Below are 16534 nucleotides of genomic sequence, written 5' to 3'. Positions count from 1 at the left end.
GAACACAGTAACACGCAATTGCAATGTTTCAACATATAAGTTAACGGGATCGCGGGGAACACAAAGAAGCACGGAAAATATCAATCGAGATCATATAGTATAAACTTGCTATTGAACTAATCATTTTCCATAGCTTTTTTCGAAGTTTAAATTTATTTGAATTGGATAGCATAGCCGGTAAATAATTGGATAGCATAGCAGAGTTGCACTTCAAGTTTGATTGACAACACTGCCGGTATTTTTCGATTTTCCCCCTATTGTCATTTACGGTATATTATGCCTGTTCGGTATATTTTGACGTCGAAATTTCGATTAAGGTATATTTACGGTAAATTGGTATATTATCAATTTTAATAATCTATTAAATTTAAAAGCATATAAAATAATTTAAATTGCATTTATTGGAAGTGATTTTCCATCGCACCAATATTCCTATCACATCAATTGCCCCACATTGCATACCTCTTACGTTGCACTCCATAAACACTTACGTTTCATTCCGTATAGGGCGTATTGGCCGCCAGCAACATTAATCGAGAAGTGTCCCGCAACATGGCACGGAAATAGCAACATCCTCCATACCCTAAGGAAAAAGGTATGATAGAATTGAGGAAATGTTTGTCCCCCAATAAATTGAATGCAGAAACTGTTCAATCTCTGTTTTACAGCTACCTTAACGAAATTGAGCTTTTAATGTCTGCTATCAGAGACCAAGAATGGGTATCGGGATCGAGATATATATATTCACAAGATAAATTATATGCATCAATAGTTCTAGAACATTTCAATCTACGAAAAAGTCAGTAGTAATGTTTCAAATCGGCTTGTGAAATAAAAAAGTAACATAATTTAATTATTTAAAAGAGTATACAAAAGCCTACTCTGTTTTACCTTTTACCAGCAACAATGACGTAACATCCCTTGAAAACTTACGTTTCATTCCGTAACACTTACGTTCTATGCTTTGACCTTTTTTTTTTAAACATAATTTTTGACACAATCTAATAAAAAACAGCCCTTAAAATTAATGAATATCGTAGAAAATTAATTCATCAATCGGCTAAAACTACATGTTTGGGGCTGAGCGCCCTAGCTAGCTAGTAATATCCAACCGAATATCAAAATCGACGAATATGATGTAGTATGAGGGTCACACCGTATATTTCATCGACGGTCACACTGCCGCTGAGTAAGTCACAGTAAACAAAGTCGGCCCCAAAGTCGCCCCAATTTTTGAACTGCGTGGTTGTGCGCGCGTCGTAAACAGATTAAACTTTAAATAAGTACAATTTTGGATAACGTATTTCTTTGGAGAGCCAGGCCGAGAGAGCAGAAAGAGAGTGAAAAAGAAAAAACAATCGGTTCGGCGGCAATACGGGTATTTTTAATCTAAGCTAAAAACGAAAAAAAAAAAAAGTAAAATATACGGGTAGAGCCGAGTGCTAAAAATCGGGAAATTAATTTAATGCAATATTTCTAAATGTGTTTATAAATCGCTAGCAACGTAGTAACTAATTGCAAAAAGGTAAATTCCATTTCCCCCTAAGCAGACGAGCAAAATTAAACAAAAGCAGAAAGGAAATGAATGTGTAAAAAAAATCGATTGGATAATCTGTGTACGTGTACGGCTGTGTTGGTGAGTGGTGTGTGTGACTGCCTTCTGTGTATATGCGTGTGCGTTTGTTTAAACTCGAGCGACTGGCGAAAAATTTAGCACAATGTGCAATAAAAGGCAATTTACCTAATTTAAAGTATGCACGAATATGCCAAAGCAAAGATGTAAAATATTCAACCAGAAGCGCAGACACACAGACGCATACACAGCAACAGCGTGACACTCGGTGTTTGCCAGTGTGAGTGTGTGTGAGTGAATTAATGAGTGAGTGCGAGTGAGTAGGCACTATCTGTGCCCTGCCTAGCCATCAGCTGTTTGACACTTGACACGATCGTGGTTACTCTCCCCGTCCCTCTCCCTCTCTCCGCTCAACTCGTGTGCGTACAAAGCCACAGAAAGTGCCAACATAGCGGTAGAACAAAATTAAAGAGAACTCACAGACTGAAAACAAAGTGCAAAAACAGTGAAACAGAAAGCAGAAGAAAACATGGCGAACATACTCTCTAGAATCCAAAAAACGCAACTGTTTCTCTCTCTGTCTCTCTTGCAAATCAGATGCTAATTTTTGCCCTCTTCTCTCTCTTCTCTTTTTTGCAGCATCTCCCCATCTCTCTCATACATATACAAATCGCGCGACTAGGAATTTATCTAAAGTGTAAACCAAATGCTAATCTAAGCTGCTAATCTAAGTGTAAACTAAGTGTAGGAACCAATACGAGAATTTAAACGCGTCTAAAACTGAAACTCAAGCAAACCAACAAACAAGAGACAAACAAACGTTTGTCAAGCAAAGCAACGCGCGCGACAAAACAGCAACGCAACGAGAATTTCCTCTCCTCTCCGTGGTCCCTTAGGTCGGCAAAATAGCTAAGTCCATTTTGCAATTCTTAAAAAAGAAGAAATCCCATCATAGTTCGACATCGGGCGAGGGCAAGCTACAGCAGCAGTCCAGCTACGAGGAGGAGGGCGTCGGCGGTGGAGGAGGACCGGAGCAGGCGGCTAGCAGCAGCAGCTCGGCTGGGCCAGGAGGAGCAGTAGGAGGAGGCGCCGCCGCCGCAAGCCAAAAGACAACGCCCCCAACGGCAGCAGCAGCATCCGAAGGAGGAGCGGCAGCAGCGACCACGACAGACGGAGCAACAGCAAAAGCAGGAGCAGCAGGAGCCGCCAGTGAGGAACAGCCACAGGTATCTGCCAGCGCCACGTTTCGCCTTTCATCGCTCACGGGCACAATCTCGAAGATGGGAAACAACGCGACCACGTCCAACAAGAAGGTGGATGCCGCCGAGACGGTCAAGGAGTTCCTCGAGCAGGCGAAGGAGGAGTTCGAGGACAAGTGGCGCCGCAACCCCACCAATACCGCTGCCCTCGACGACTTCGAGCGGATCAAGACGCTCGGGACGGGCTCCTTTGGCCGCGTGATGATCGTCCAGCACAAGCCCACGAAAGACTACTACGCCATGAAGATCCTCGACAAGCAGAAGGTCGTCAAGCTGAAGCAGGTGGAGCACACGCTGAACGAGAAGCGCATCCTGCAGGCCATCCAGTTCCCCTTCCTCGTCTCGCTGCGCTACCACTTCAAGGACAACTCCAACCTCTACATGGTCCTCGAGTACGTGCCCGGCGGCGAGATGTTCTCCCACCTGCGGAAGGTGGGCCGCTTCTCGGAGCCCCACTCGCGCTTCTACGCGGCGCAGATCGTGCTGGCCTTCGAGTATCTGCACTACCTGGACCTCATCTACCGGGACCTCAAGCCCGAGAATCTGCTGATCGACTCGCAGGGGTACCTCAAGGTCACAGACTTTGGGTTCGCCAAGCGCGTCAAGGGCCGCACCTGGACGCTCTGCGGCACGCCCGAGTATCTGGCGCCGGAGATCATCCTGTCGAAGGGCTACAACAAGGCCGTCGACTGGTGGGCGCTCGGCGTCCTCGTCTACGAGATGGCCGCCGGCTATCCGCCCTTCTTCGCGGACCAGCCCATTCAGATCTACGAGAAGATCGTCTCGGGCAAGGTGCGCTTCCCCTCGCACTTTGGGTCCGACCTGAAGGACCTGCTGCGCAACCTCCTGCAGGTTGACCTGACCAAGCGCTATGGCAATCTGAAGGCGGGCGTCAATGATATTAAGAACCAGAAGTGGTTCGCCTCCACCGACTGGATTGCGATCTTCCAAAAGAAAATCGAGGCCCCCTTCATACCCCGGTGTAAGGGGCCCGGCGACACAAGCAATTTCGACGACTACGAGGAGGAGGCACTGCGGATCTCCAGCACCGAGAAGTGCGCCAAGGAGTTTGCTGAATTCTAGATCAAGTTTTCCACCTCCACTCCACCCATATTTTTGCAACCGCCACAACAACAACAACAGCAGCAAAAACAACAATTGCAACAACAGCAGGACAAATCAGATCCGGTGGACTTGCCTCCTGCTCCTGGAGTTGCTGTTGCGGCCTAGCGGACCCTGTCCTCATAGCCGTAGCCGTAGCCGTAGCCGCCGTCGTTGTCGTCGTCGTCGTCGTCGTCGTCTTGTCTATATGTCTACTTCTACTTGCAACTGCAACTGCAACAAACAACAACAAAAACAACTACTAACTACATCTACTTCGTCTACGTGTACGTCTGGACATATGGTGTATCTATATCTATGTCTATATCCATCCACATGCCACGTATCTATCCACACAACACAACACAACAAGAACACGAACGTCTCTATCTACTCCACAATGGATTTTTCACTACAATTTTCATAAATGTGAGTACACGGCCAATAACTATTTCTATAAACCATAGACTCGAAGGCTCGATGAGCAGCTGAATAGAACCTTTCGATCCGACTGATATCAGTTGTAGGGAAAGAACTTGAGGAAGAAGAAAAATCCCCTTACATACATATGTATGTAGGTTGTATATTTAGTATATGATTCACAGATGAACAAACTTTTTTAAGAATTTCCTAGGGAAAGAACTTTGCAGATAGTAAACAGAAGAACCCACCATTGTATGATTCACAGATGAAAGACCTCCCCCAGGAATAAAGAAATATGAATAAGAATAATTTAGGAAGAAAGCCAAGACTCAAGATTCAAGATATGCAAGATTTCTCTAATATGCTTAACCCCAACCCAATAATGAATAATATTTGTATAATTTCCATTATATTTAACAGATTTCTAACTTTATTAATCGCTTACTAATCCCCTGAGCACCTTATATATTTTTACAAGCACCTTCTTTCACCGTGATATATAGTATATTCTGTTCTTTATACCATATTTTATGCATCATTTCATACGCCTACAACATATCTGTATATTTTGCCTGCTTTGAGGTTTCCTTCAATGGATAACCTTTTTGCTTTTAACCTATTTTTCTCACTCTCCATTTAAACACATCTTTTCTCCATTTATGTCTGTACCCATTTATTGTTTCATTGTACAAATCTATATTTTTATCCTTGATTTATTATTTCCCCACTGCTTCATTCATACTCGTATATGCTCTAATGTTAATCTATTGTTTCTATTATTAAGCATGACTCCCGTTCCCATTCCACTCACTTTTCCACACACATTGCATAATTGAATGTTAATCTATTGACTATAAATAATACTGTATTAACCTTTTTTTTCGTAATGGGGTTTCATTTGAGCAAGCCCAAGGGTAATTCTCCTCTCCCCATTTGTTCTGTTCTTTTTTTTTTTTTTTGCTGGCTGCCTGTTTGTTGTGTGATGTTTTCCGCATGTGATTGATGGGACGGACGAGCATCAGTCTGATTGATTGATTGATTGCTTTGCTCTCAGTTAAAGTGCGTTCTCGAGAGTTTCCCAGAGGCATTCCTCAGACATTTGTTTGTTTTTTGCGCAAAACATGGATCGACATGGAATATGTACTTTTTTAATTAGATTCCCTCGAACTTGTACTGTATAAGTATTCCGTGGATGACTCGTCTCTCGTTGGGGTACATACGATGTGTACATGCCCCCCGATCTACATACGTGATGTATTCCACATTTTTCTTGGTATTCCTATTTCCTGGCACCCACAGATAAAGATACGTACCCCTAGGGCTAGTAACAGCTCTACAAGGGCTATACGTCATTCAAAAGAGGGCCTTATCCTCTGGAATGACAAACAGCCGACAGAATACTGATAACTGATAATTGTATTTCTTTTTTTTGACATGGAATGCGCTCGCAATGATGGGAAACACCTCTATTTATGTCTTTCTTTGTTTCTAATTTATTTTATTGTATTCCTGGGAAAGTTTTAGCAAATTACTCTCTTATTCTTCTAGGGAATATCCACAATTGACCCATTTCTAGGGGTATACCCTGCGAAGGCAGAAACCAGAAACCGAAAACTTTGAACATGAAATATTATGAATACTTTTTCATTTGTCGACTTTTGCGTGCCCGCTGGCCATTAAATACAGAAACTACTGTTCTTTCTGCTCGTAATTAATAAATTACAATATTTTATGTCCCTCCAATATTTCAAGAGCGAAAAATGCGTGCAAATGCCGCATAAAATTCGTTGGGAATTTTCTGTGGAAAAGTGAAAAACTAAACGGAGAAAAACTTTGAAATTCTTGAAAGATCAAATTATTGACTGACCATGACCTTTGGCTGACCTTTAGCCAAGCCTCGCACAAAATGTATCTGCCATCCCAGCCGATCCCCTCCCCTCCCCTCCCAACCACTCCCCTCCATGTGTGTTCTCTAGCGCTTTCGCTTTATTTATACCCTGTACGAGTCGTGCATTTCCATGTGACATTTGTGTCTCGTCTACGAATTTTATTGGCACCAATTATACAATAATCGATGTTTGCTTTTGTTGCTCTTTTCTGTCGCTTGAAGTCGCTCTCTGCTGAAGCCGACCGACGGCCATCAATCATTTGTTTTGGGCCAAGTCAATTACGATTTCGTTCGTAGTCATGGGTACTAAGCACCAGTATTTGGGCATTAGGCATTTGGGCATTAGCCATACTTATTTACCTTAAACGAAATCTATTCCATGGATTTTCTGATTGTTTATCAATGCGGAGAGAGCGTGGGGGCCCTAGGGTGAGTGGGAGGCCTGCCACTAGACATGTGTGTACCCTTTCCTTTATTTAGGAACTATGCGCCTATGTTTCGAGTAGAAATTTCTCTTATTTTTGAGATTTTAATGGTACTATTCTCAAGTAGATTCGTTCTTCTTCGGCTGATTATCTCATTGGTTGTGCTGTGTATTTGGAGCACAACATCGTTCGGTGCCAAAGTTCAGGTCACAGTTGGATGTCGCGGCGGCCCCAAAACTTGTTCTGAGACTTTGTTCGCTGCAGACACGCACACGCTCAGAGACTCGACTTGCTCCAATAAGCAGCAGCAGCGCCTAGACCGTAAGCCGAAGCCGAAGCCAAAGCCAAAGCCAAGTAAAGCAGCTCTGGCTCCACGACACGACAACGACAGCAAGAATGCAGCTGGCAACGCCATCGTTTGTGAATCTGACGACGTTGTCTGGCCAATTTCGGGCTGCGAGCACAGCGCGGGGGCAACGGGGGGCTGCGGGGGGATCTCAGCCTTGTAACAGTGCCCTCAAAACCGGGGGTTTGCCAAACACGCACGCGCCACAACCCAAGAAAACGCTGGCGAAGAGCAGACAATGCTCGCAATTAAAGGAAGGAAGGAAGGAAGCAGCCGGAGAAAAGCAAAGAAAACAATTATGGAAACGAGCTCTCGAGAGTTTCCCAAGAGTTTCAATAAGACAAATGTGTTATCTGGCTCTCCAGTTTCCCATCGCTCAGCAGCTCTAGGGTTAACAGAGATTTTCACTAGCCAGGAAAAGGCTTGGGCAACGCGTCGTATGAGCAATGCAAATGAGAAGAGCGACAGGGACAGCGACAGATGAAAGAGAGGTCCGATACAAGAGTCAAATTTTATTTTTGTTTTTGTTTTCTCTTACGCATCGAGAATAAATTAAATGTGAGTTTTGTTGTCTGTTTTTGTTAACTTTTTCGTTGAGTTTTTTGATGGTTTTTTTTTTGTTTTTTGCAAACGGGTTTTCGCATCAGCCCTCCCCTCTCTACCTCTCTGAAAACGTTAGGGGAGTGGCGGGCGGCATTCAGCGAATGCAGGCATTCAAATTGAGACAACATTCAGTCAGACAGAGCCCAGATCCCCATCGAGAGATCCACAGGCGGGGCGGGGCGGGGCGTGGGGCATCACCGGCAAAACGAAGGCAAACTGCGAGCAAAATCATTTAAATATAAAGCTAACGCACACACACACACACACACACACAGACACGTCGCATCGTCCGTCTCGCTGTCTCTCGGCTTCGACTCGTCACCCGACCGTACGCCCTCCCCGTCCCTCTCTCTCGAGTGGTGTGTTTTTTTTTGTTTTTGTGCTCGTTTTAATAGTCTTTTTGTTTCATTTGTGCAATTATTTTCGTCGTTTTTGCTTTCGAATTGTAGTCGCTGTTTATTTACTTATTTTCGCTTCTCGCTCCACAGTTTTCGCCCCGGTTCTCGTGGGTCGGGGTATACGGGTTTAGGGTGTATCTCTGAGGGGAAGCTTGCTTGAGAACCCTTTGCCCGAAAGTAGAGAGTATCGAAAGGTCTAGTACTTCACAGCTCTCGCCCATTCGTTGCGGAGTGTGTGTATCTGTGAGATACAAACGTCCCCATAGTCGGGTTCTGTTGCTTTTGCTGTCTGCCAGCAGGCAATTTTCATTCAGAATTTATGAGCAAATAAAATAGAATTGAACATGGAAAAACAGTGCCACAATGAAAATTGAAATATTCTCTTTTATTTTCTGTTTACGTGTGGCGTTATTTACGGGCAGGTATATGCCATAGATTTCACTGTACAAAATATACTTATATCGTATATGAACTGGAAGGAGTGGAAACAGGAGATACAAAAGAATGAGCGACTTTGCTATCGAATTTCTGGGAAATTTCTGGGACAAAAATTCATTCATTTCATTATAATCGAAACACTTTTGCCTTCTATTTAATGGACATTCGATTTCTCGAACACTTTTCTGAGCGCTACGCTGATAAGGAATTGGCTGGAAAACAAATAGTGGACATCCATCGAGTGTGGGCCCCCCGAAGGGGAAGGGGCAGGGGGCGCCTTATCAGTAGAAAATTAGAAAAAAGAAAAAACAAAACCCATTGACGCCACTTGTCATGCTATAAGGAGTATGAGGTGGGAGGGGGTGGGGAGGCCGGGGGGCTGCTCCTTGAAAACTAAAACAGAACTTGGGAGGCAACGCAGAAAAACAACAAAACAGAACGGAACGGAACAGCTGGCGATAAGAATGAAGAGGTGCAAGGTGATTGCAAGGGGGGGGGGGGTGGGGTAGGGGCAGTGGGGCATAAGGGCAGAATGGCAGAAGGGGCTCGAGAGCGGTGGCAACAAACAAAGGCAGTTATTAGATTCATTTATGCAGCTCCCAGGTCCCCCCCTCCCCCTCCCTGCCACTAGTTTTTCTTCTAGCCTCTCTCTCTCTCTCTCTCTCTCTCTCTCTCTCTCTCTCTGGTTGGGCCTCTCAGAGGTTCTCGTTTCCCCTTGGGTATCCCCCATTCATTGTCTTTTGTTTGGTTTTTAATTTGTTTTGTTGTCTCGGAGTGGGTGAGTGTGGAAAATGGGTTAAGAGTATGCACATCTAACCCCTCCCCACCCCTCCCCAGCCCCTTTTTATGGCATAGTTTTTCATGGTTACATCATCATCATCATCGTCATCATCATTATTGTTATTATTATCGTCATTATTGTGATGTGGTGGTGCATTCATTATCATCATGTGTCCTGATAACAAAAGACAACAATAACAGTACTTTTTATTGGCCTCCTGCTTCCCTCCCCCTCCCTCTTTCTCTCTCTCTCTCTCTCTCTCTCTCGCTCTGTCCCTGTGACGGCGAACATACAATTACAGTTATAGTCGTGCGTCTAATTGAATTTGATAAAAAAAAGGAATGAAAGAAAGCCAAAGGAGAGTGGGGGGGAATACAATTAGCGGGGGAGGAGGAGAGGAGAGAGACTCGCATCGGCCATCTCTCTTGCACAAATTCAATAAAATTGACATGTAATCAATAATACTTTTTGTTGCCAGAGAAGAGAACAGACAGAGAGAGAGAGGGAGAGAGAGAGAGGGAGGAGACTCTCTTTGTGGCGGCAGAAAGAGACGGGGAACGTGGGACCAGGTGCCAGTCAGCAGAAAGGATGATTATTTCAAGGGTCGCACCATTGATACCTCTTTGTCGCCAAAGGATGGTACAAAAGTACCCATAAGCGAACGGATGGCTACATTCCGGAGATCTTTACAGTGAAATCTAGTCACAGCCCCCAATACCCCCCTTTTGCAAAGGGTATAATAGAGGGAATATATTTTTTTGTCTAGTCCGGCGGCCCCCTAGTCTCTACCTCCCCCCTCCACAGGCACACGTAGCGTAATTATTGATTAATTATTTGTGTGGCGCTATAGAAATTACACTGCGAGATTGGGCAACGGGCAGGGGGTAGGGGGCAAGGGACTGCCCTAATGGAATCATCAATCTTTCGAGAGTGACAAAAACACTCTACCCTGTAGGAGAGTGTAGATTGGAAGGGGGCACGCCCAATCATTTAGCTCGGTTTCTATTATAAGTTTTTTTTCCGTCTCTCGATTTAATTGGGTTATTACGCATTCATGACGTCAGTCGCTTGACATTCTTCCACTTACGCATTTCTGATGATGCTCTTTTCGAATAAACAATTTGTTGAATGTCCTTGACCTATAGACCCCACGCTGCGCGTTGGTCGTTCATTTGAGTTTTGAAGGTAATCGCCAACCCCATCCAGGCCCCCTCTCTCACCGCATTGATAATTTAGCTAATTCTCAATGCACTTTACCTTGGATGCCATGCCGCACCGCAACGCACCGCACCACATGACGTATGCGCAACATGTTTTTGCATATATCTCGCATACGCCATGTGGGTCGCTGCTGCTCGCTCGATGTAGAGTGAATTTTTATTCGTTGCTGCCAGCAGCAGATAAATGTAATTACTGTCTTATCATAAAATCAGAGAGGGAGTGAGGGGGGAGAGGAGGGAGAGAGCGAAAAAATAACAGAAATAATAATGCGATGAGGGAGAGAAATAAGAATGATGACGATGGATGAAGGCGCTTAAGCTTCTCAGCTGTGTGTTCATCCACATAGTCCATGGATTCCCCATACATCCATACATCCCTACACCCACACAAACACACACACACACACAGATGCCGCACTCCAACGCACACTCACGCAGTGCACTCCACTCCCTTCTCCTGGAATATTTCTTGTTGCTTCTGTAGTTGTTTCAAATTTTAATTTCATTTTATTGCAGCGCACAAATTGTGCGCCATGTCGCCGGCGGCGCTGTTGCGTGTAAGCCCCCATATACCATCCATCCAACCATTCGTCCCCCTGCTGCCTGCCCCTCTTGGGTCCATCAGTCCACCCATTATCCTCCTCAGTGGCTTCCTTAGCCAGTGTGCCCTGTGGCTGTGTGGGCGGCACGGCACGAGATGGAGGGCTGCTCGAAGACTCATCTCTCCGACAATTGGGAGAATTTACGAATCTCAAGGCCCACAAATGTGTTGTGTACACTTGAAGAGTGGTTTTCGTGTTGAAATGAACTATGAACGGAACGGAGTACTCCTCGATCTGCCCTCGCGGGGCCTGTAGGTGCGTTTGTGTGTAATGTTAATTGGCTTCGTGCGCGCGCAAGACAACTCGAGTCTCCTGTCCTCCTGTCCATGCCACCCCTCATCCTCTTAAAGCCTCCTCCTGCCTGCTGCTGCTGCTGCCGCCTGCGGGCACCACAGTTGACCCCAGACCCAACCCAATCCTGCCCCAAAGTGTGGGTCCTGGCCTGAGTCCTACTCTGTCTTGCCATGCCATGCCTTGCCATGCCATGCCTTGCCTTGCCTTGCCCCTGGTCTTTAATTACTTTCGTAGTTAATTCTGTTACAACAAAAAGCGGGGCATGCGGCATGCGGCAGCTGCGGGGGAAACGGTAGCAACAGCAACTACAACAATGACAATGTCATTGCAAAAATTGAAATTTGCTTTTAATTTGCGCTTCTCCGCTCTTGTCGCTTGGCCCTCCCAAGCCCTCAGTTTCTCCTCGTCTCTTGTTTCCGTTTCCTGTTCATTTTGTTTGACATTTTCTCTCTTTTCAGTTCTGCGGAAAACGAGAGAAAATATGAAATGGAAAACGTATTTTATGCATATAAAATTTCTTTAATTGATTTGCCTTGAGGGCCTCCGTATCGATTTTCTCTTTTGCTTTTCTCTTGTGCGTTGTCATCCCCCAGTGCCGTGTCCCGTGCCCCATGCCCCGTGCCCCGTGCCCCATGCCCCATGCTCCTCCAACGTGTTGTCTGCGCTTTCGTTTGGCATGAAAATTGATTTGATTTCAAAGCCAAAAAGTTTATTGACATTAGATACGGCGCACCGCATCGCCCCAACTACGATTATTGCCCCAAAAAGTTTTCCACACTTTGATTTACGAGCGAGAGTCGGTCGAGAGCTGCTCCATCGATGGATTCCCGATCCCCGATCCCCCATTCGAGGGTATGCTAATTAATGAGTATTGCTCTGGTCGGAACAGCATTTCTGGCGCTTGTTTTCGCCTTAAACAAAGTTGAAAGTTCAAAGAATGGGAGATGAGTGTGAGAACAGAGGGCTGGGAACATTGCGAGCAGAGAAAAGGAGAGACGAGTGACAACAAAGCATCGCAAGCCGAAAGTGAATTGCAAATTGCAGATCTCTTTTCTGTTTTTACGTTTATTGAACCCTCGAACGAGGGAGGGGAAGGGAGGGCCGACAAGGGGCAATCGACTGATTGACCATCGGACAGAAGTCCGGAGAGGAAGCTGCTGCCAAAGTCAGTGAAGCGAAAGGGCAGATGGGGGGACGGATGGATTGATGGGTGGCCAGAAGGGCGGAGAGGGGAGGGGAGGGCCAACATTGAATGCTGTTCAGTTGAAAGAGTTTGAATGGAATTTTTATTGAAGATACTTTTTTCTTCTTGCAATTTCAAATCAATAAAAAATGTTGCATGGAAACTTTTCCACTTTTCTACTATTCCGATTCCTGCTGTCTTGGAGAGCTTCTCTGGTGACAAGTGTTTCCTCATTCCCTTGAATCCCCTTTCATTAGCTTTCCGTTTCACCATGTTCTTATCTGAGTCTCTGGCATGCCCTGAGATATGACACGTAGCATGCGATACGATACGATATGATATGCGTGGACTTAGACCCTGTCTCCGCCTTTGAGACAGAGTTAAGCAGCTGGCGATGACAGCAGCAGGTGGGTGGCAGGGAGCTGGGAGGCTCCACAGACATTTGACATGGTTCTCTCTGTCTTTCTGTGGCACTTCTACCCCTCTTTCTCTCCCTTGTGAATTTTATAAAAGGCCAAACGACTGAAAAGTTGAAGAGAAAAGAGGCACTGGACACAGCAGGTGCTCGCTTCGCACAGGTTCTCCCTTACCCCTGTCCCCTGTCCATCTGTGGGAAATCTCTGGGGTTGGGCCTGGGCCTCCTCCTGAATATTTGATGGATACACGGCACAAACTGCATTTTAAAAATTGTTTAATTACCGACCAGGGCTGACTCCTTGACAAACTCACAAATAAACGGAGGGAATGACGGACTGACTGACTGAAGGGGATTAAGCGAAGGGGCTTAAAGCGAATATAAAAGGTTGGCCTATAAATAAATGGAATAAAATCGTGTTTCGTATGTCATTTGCATGAGTGAGTGGGTGGGCGGCTCCTCGTTTGCGGTTATCGATGTTTTCTGTATAAATTATATAACCTACCAAAATATACATATGTATTTATTTATTTTTTGTGGAAATCTCAGGGTAACCCGAAGGGTAGGGTGTGTCCCACTGCACTCGCAGCTTTTATTGGCGTTTTTTTCGATCAAAAAAGTGCACTTTTCGAGGCGAAGGAACATCTGCTTGAACAATCAACTCATTTTCATCATATTTACCCCCCTCCCTATACATATATATGTATGTATATGTTTCATTTATAGATCGTGTATGTATATCTAAAGATATTTTCAGTCTTGTCCACTCTCAGTGCCAGTGGCAGTGGTCCTCTGGCTTTTTGTTGATTTATTGAAATGTTTTTCGTCTTGAATTTTGGCAGGCCTTGGGGGGGTTGGAGGTGATGAAGGAAAGAATGAATATCTTTTTCTTATGTATATAAATTAATTTTATTTCATATGATTTAAGTATCCGTTGTTTTTTGTTGGAAATATCTTGTGAATATATTTTATACGTAGTATTTGGATTGTTCTCTTTGTCATTGCCTGTAGGTCAAATATGTTGCCAGACTTGGAAGCCACTATTCCTATTATTCCAGCCTCTAAAACGACGTTTCTTTATTTGAGATTCCCATAAAAGCCAAAGACACAAAGAAGCAAACGTGAGGAAGTACCTACCACCTTTGTAAAGTCTCTCTGGTCTCTGAAAAAACTCTTTTTGTCTTGTCTTGTGGGTGGGTGGCTGTGTGAAGGGCCAGTCACTTCAAGGCCACTCTCTGTTCGATCTCTGGACAAGTGAAAGTCTGTGCTTTTGGCCTCACGTAATGCCTCCTCCCATTAGCCATTAGCCAGCAGTCCATTAGCCCTCCCTTAAGCCCATAATTTGTACTTTTTGTTGGCTTTATGTAATGCGAGACAAGAGCCAGAGCCAGAGACAAAGCCAGAGATCTCTTGCAAATTCAATGCCACAACTCCGCAGACAGAGGGATACTCGAGAGTGACGACTGTGTGTAATGCTATATATTGCAGCTCTCCAATTTCAGATATTTGTTTGTTTGTATCTATTGTATACAAAATGTATCTGTACCTGTATCTTTATGGCTACACCTTGGCGTGGGTGCAGCGACACGAGGTGGCTGGGGAGTCAGTGACGCTTTTTGTTTCAGCGATAAAATGCCGCCTGAAAATACAACCAACTTTTTTTTATCTTGTTATTCTTTTTGTTTTATATCTGCACAAGTGTGAGTGTGTGTATCTGTGGCTGTATCTGTGGCTGTGTTTTGTGCAAGAGATTTAATATAGCACGCTGCTGTGGCTCGCTTACGTCATAAGCTGCTGCCCCACTGCCACAGAAAGAGACAGGGAGAGAGGGGGAGGGGGAGGTGGAGGTGGGGGAGCATGTGCTGGAGAGGGCTGATAAGGCGAAAAATCTATAAGCCTTTTTACATGCCAATATGCTTGCAGCAGCAGCAACAGACCCAAAGGGGAACATCTTTATGGAAGAGTCCTTCCTTCCACCTTCCTCCAATGGGTTCTATGCTCCTGAAGTGCTGAGGAGGGGGGAGGGAGCAACCCAATCAGATTGATCCCATGAATAGCTTACAAGAAATGCCATTTTCTGGAAGAAAAACCTCAATCCGAATGTAAATTCTGTTGAAAACCATTTCCACACATTTCCCCACCCACGCTTTTACTTGCATGATTTTTCCGTTCTATTAACTTTGAAGCCCCCACCCAGACGACCTTGACACAGGTCTTCACGTGCCCAAAAATAGCAGGGAAATAGCAGAGATAAAAACTAATAATAGACTCAAAAGTCATGAACTCCAAGAGTCTGAGATTCGGTGATTAGTTTTTGTGAGTGATTCGCTACGATTCGATTCGAGTCGATGCGAGCTGTGAATTTGAATATGTGAACATTTGAATATTTGAATATGATACGAGTCTGCGGCTAGCGGAGGAGGTCAAGAAACCCGAGTAGGAAGTAGATATTTGAAACGAGACCTCAGTGAAGGCTGATCGGTGATCGGTTCGGATCGGAAGAAGTAGCCGCTGCAGAACGAGAGATTGCAAATTATGCAAATGAACTAATTTTTTGTTTTAAAACTAATTAATTGTGTCTTTCAGCATAAGCAACACAAAACTACAAAAACTACAAACAACAAACTACAAACTTCAAGCTACAAACTACAAAGAACTACAATCTACAGGTGGAACAGTGTAAAAGTAGCGCTGCTCCTCCTCCTCGAAGCCAAACCTCAGCCGAAGCAGCCTTTTTGTCTAGAGACCAGCCAGCCAGAGAGGGCCAGAAGCGGGACAGGATAACAGGATGAGCGGAAGGGAAAGGAAACAGAAAGGAAAAGGAATGGAATGAATGCCCAAATGGAATAGAAGCCCAAATAGAGTTATAGAAATAGCAATGGAAACAATTAAAATGACTTACATATAGATATTCATTCATACATACAAGTTAACGTACCCAATTCCATTGAGCTCTTATACGAGTTGTAAACAATCTTTGGCTTTCCAAAACGAAAACAATTTCAATCTTGGGCCTCCGCCTAATTGATTTCTAAGATGTACAATCTCAAGCGCCCCCGCCGCAATCCCAATCTTTGACACTCGCCTAAATGGAAAACCAATGTTTGCCCACACCCGGCTTCTCATAAACAATCTCACTCCCGGCTTTCTGCAGATCCTGCACTTTAGGCCTTTTACAGTTCTCTCTTTGGATGACGAAATCTAATACTCGGGATGGCGAAATCAATTGAAATGTTTATAGAAAAACGATTCCCGAAAGGGATCAACGATGCAAAGATCAGAAAGTTCAAATCAGTCTTGATCCAGCAGCGACACCGCAAAGTCTAGCTAAATATTAAGATCGCGCAATCCCTTGGCCCGGAATTCCTTTGTGACCCTCTACTTAAATCTATATCAGTGAAGTTCGAAGTAAAATAAAAACTTTTTAAAAACACAATCCGCTACCGCTATTGTTTAATTGGCGCCCAACGTGGGGCGACGTTGTCTAAAAAGCACCGAATGATAAAAGTGTTGCGTCGTGCCGAAACCCGAAGGACAATTAATTAATGGAATAAATCCTTCAAAATTAAAAACGCGGAGTGACTG

At 44.6% G+C, this 16534-nt stretch overlaps 1 protein-coding gene across 1 annotated transcript; it reads left to right on the top strand.

Moving 5' to 3' along the window:
- The first annotated feature begins 1247 nt into the window (after positions 1 to 1247).
- On the top strand, positions 1248 to 15872 carry LOC113565842 (cAMP-dependent protein kinase catalytic subunit). Its single transcript, XM_026989177.1, has 3 exons — positions 1248 to 1525; positions 2213 to 4362; positions 15536 to 15872. Exon 2 carries the CDS (start codon positions 2854 to 2856, stop codon positions 3913 to 3915), a length of 1062 nt encoding a protein of 353 aa, XP_026844978.1. The 5' UTR covers positions 1248 to 1525; positions 2213 to 2853; the 3' UTR covers positions 3916 to 4362; positions 15536 to 15872.
- Positions 15873 to 16534: the final 662 nt, after the last annotated feature.

This window comes from Drosophila persimilis, unplaced genomic scaffold (assembly GCF_003286085.1).
Source record: "Drosophila persimilis strain 14011-0111.01,24,50 unplaced genomic scaffold, DperRS2 tig00000191-arrow-pilon, whole genome shotgun sequence".
NCBI classification, from domain to species: Eukaryota; Metazoa; Arthropoda; class Insecta; order Diptera; family Drosophilidae; genus Drosophila; species Drosophila persimilis.
This window is presented reverse-complemented; position numbering and strand designations above follow the sequence as displayed.

Excerpts from the sequence above, each read along its gene's own strand:
- LOC113565842 (XM_026989177.1), top strand. The coding sequence starts at position 2,854 with ATGGGAAACAACGCGACCACGTCCAACAAGAAGGTGGATGCCGCCGAG.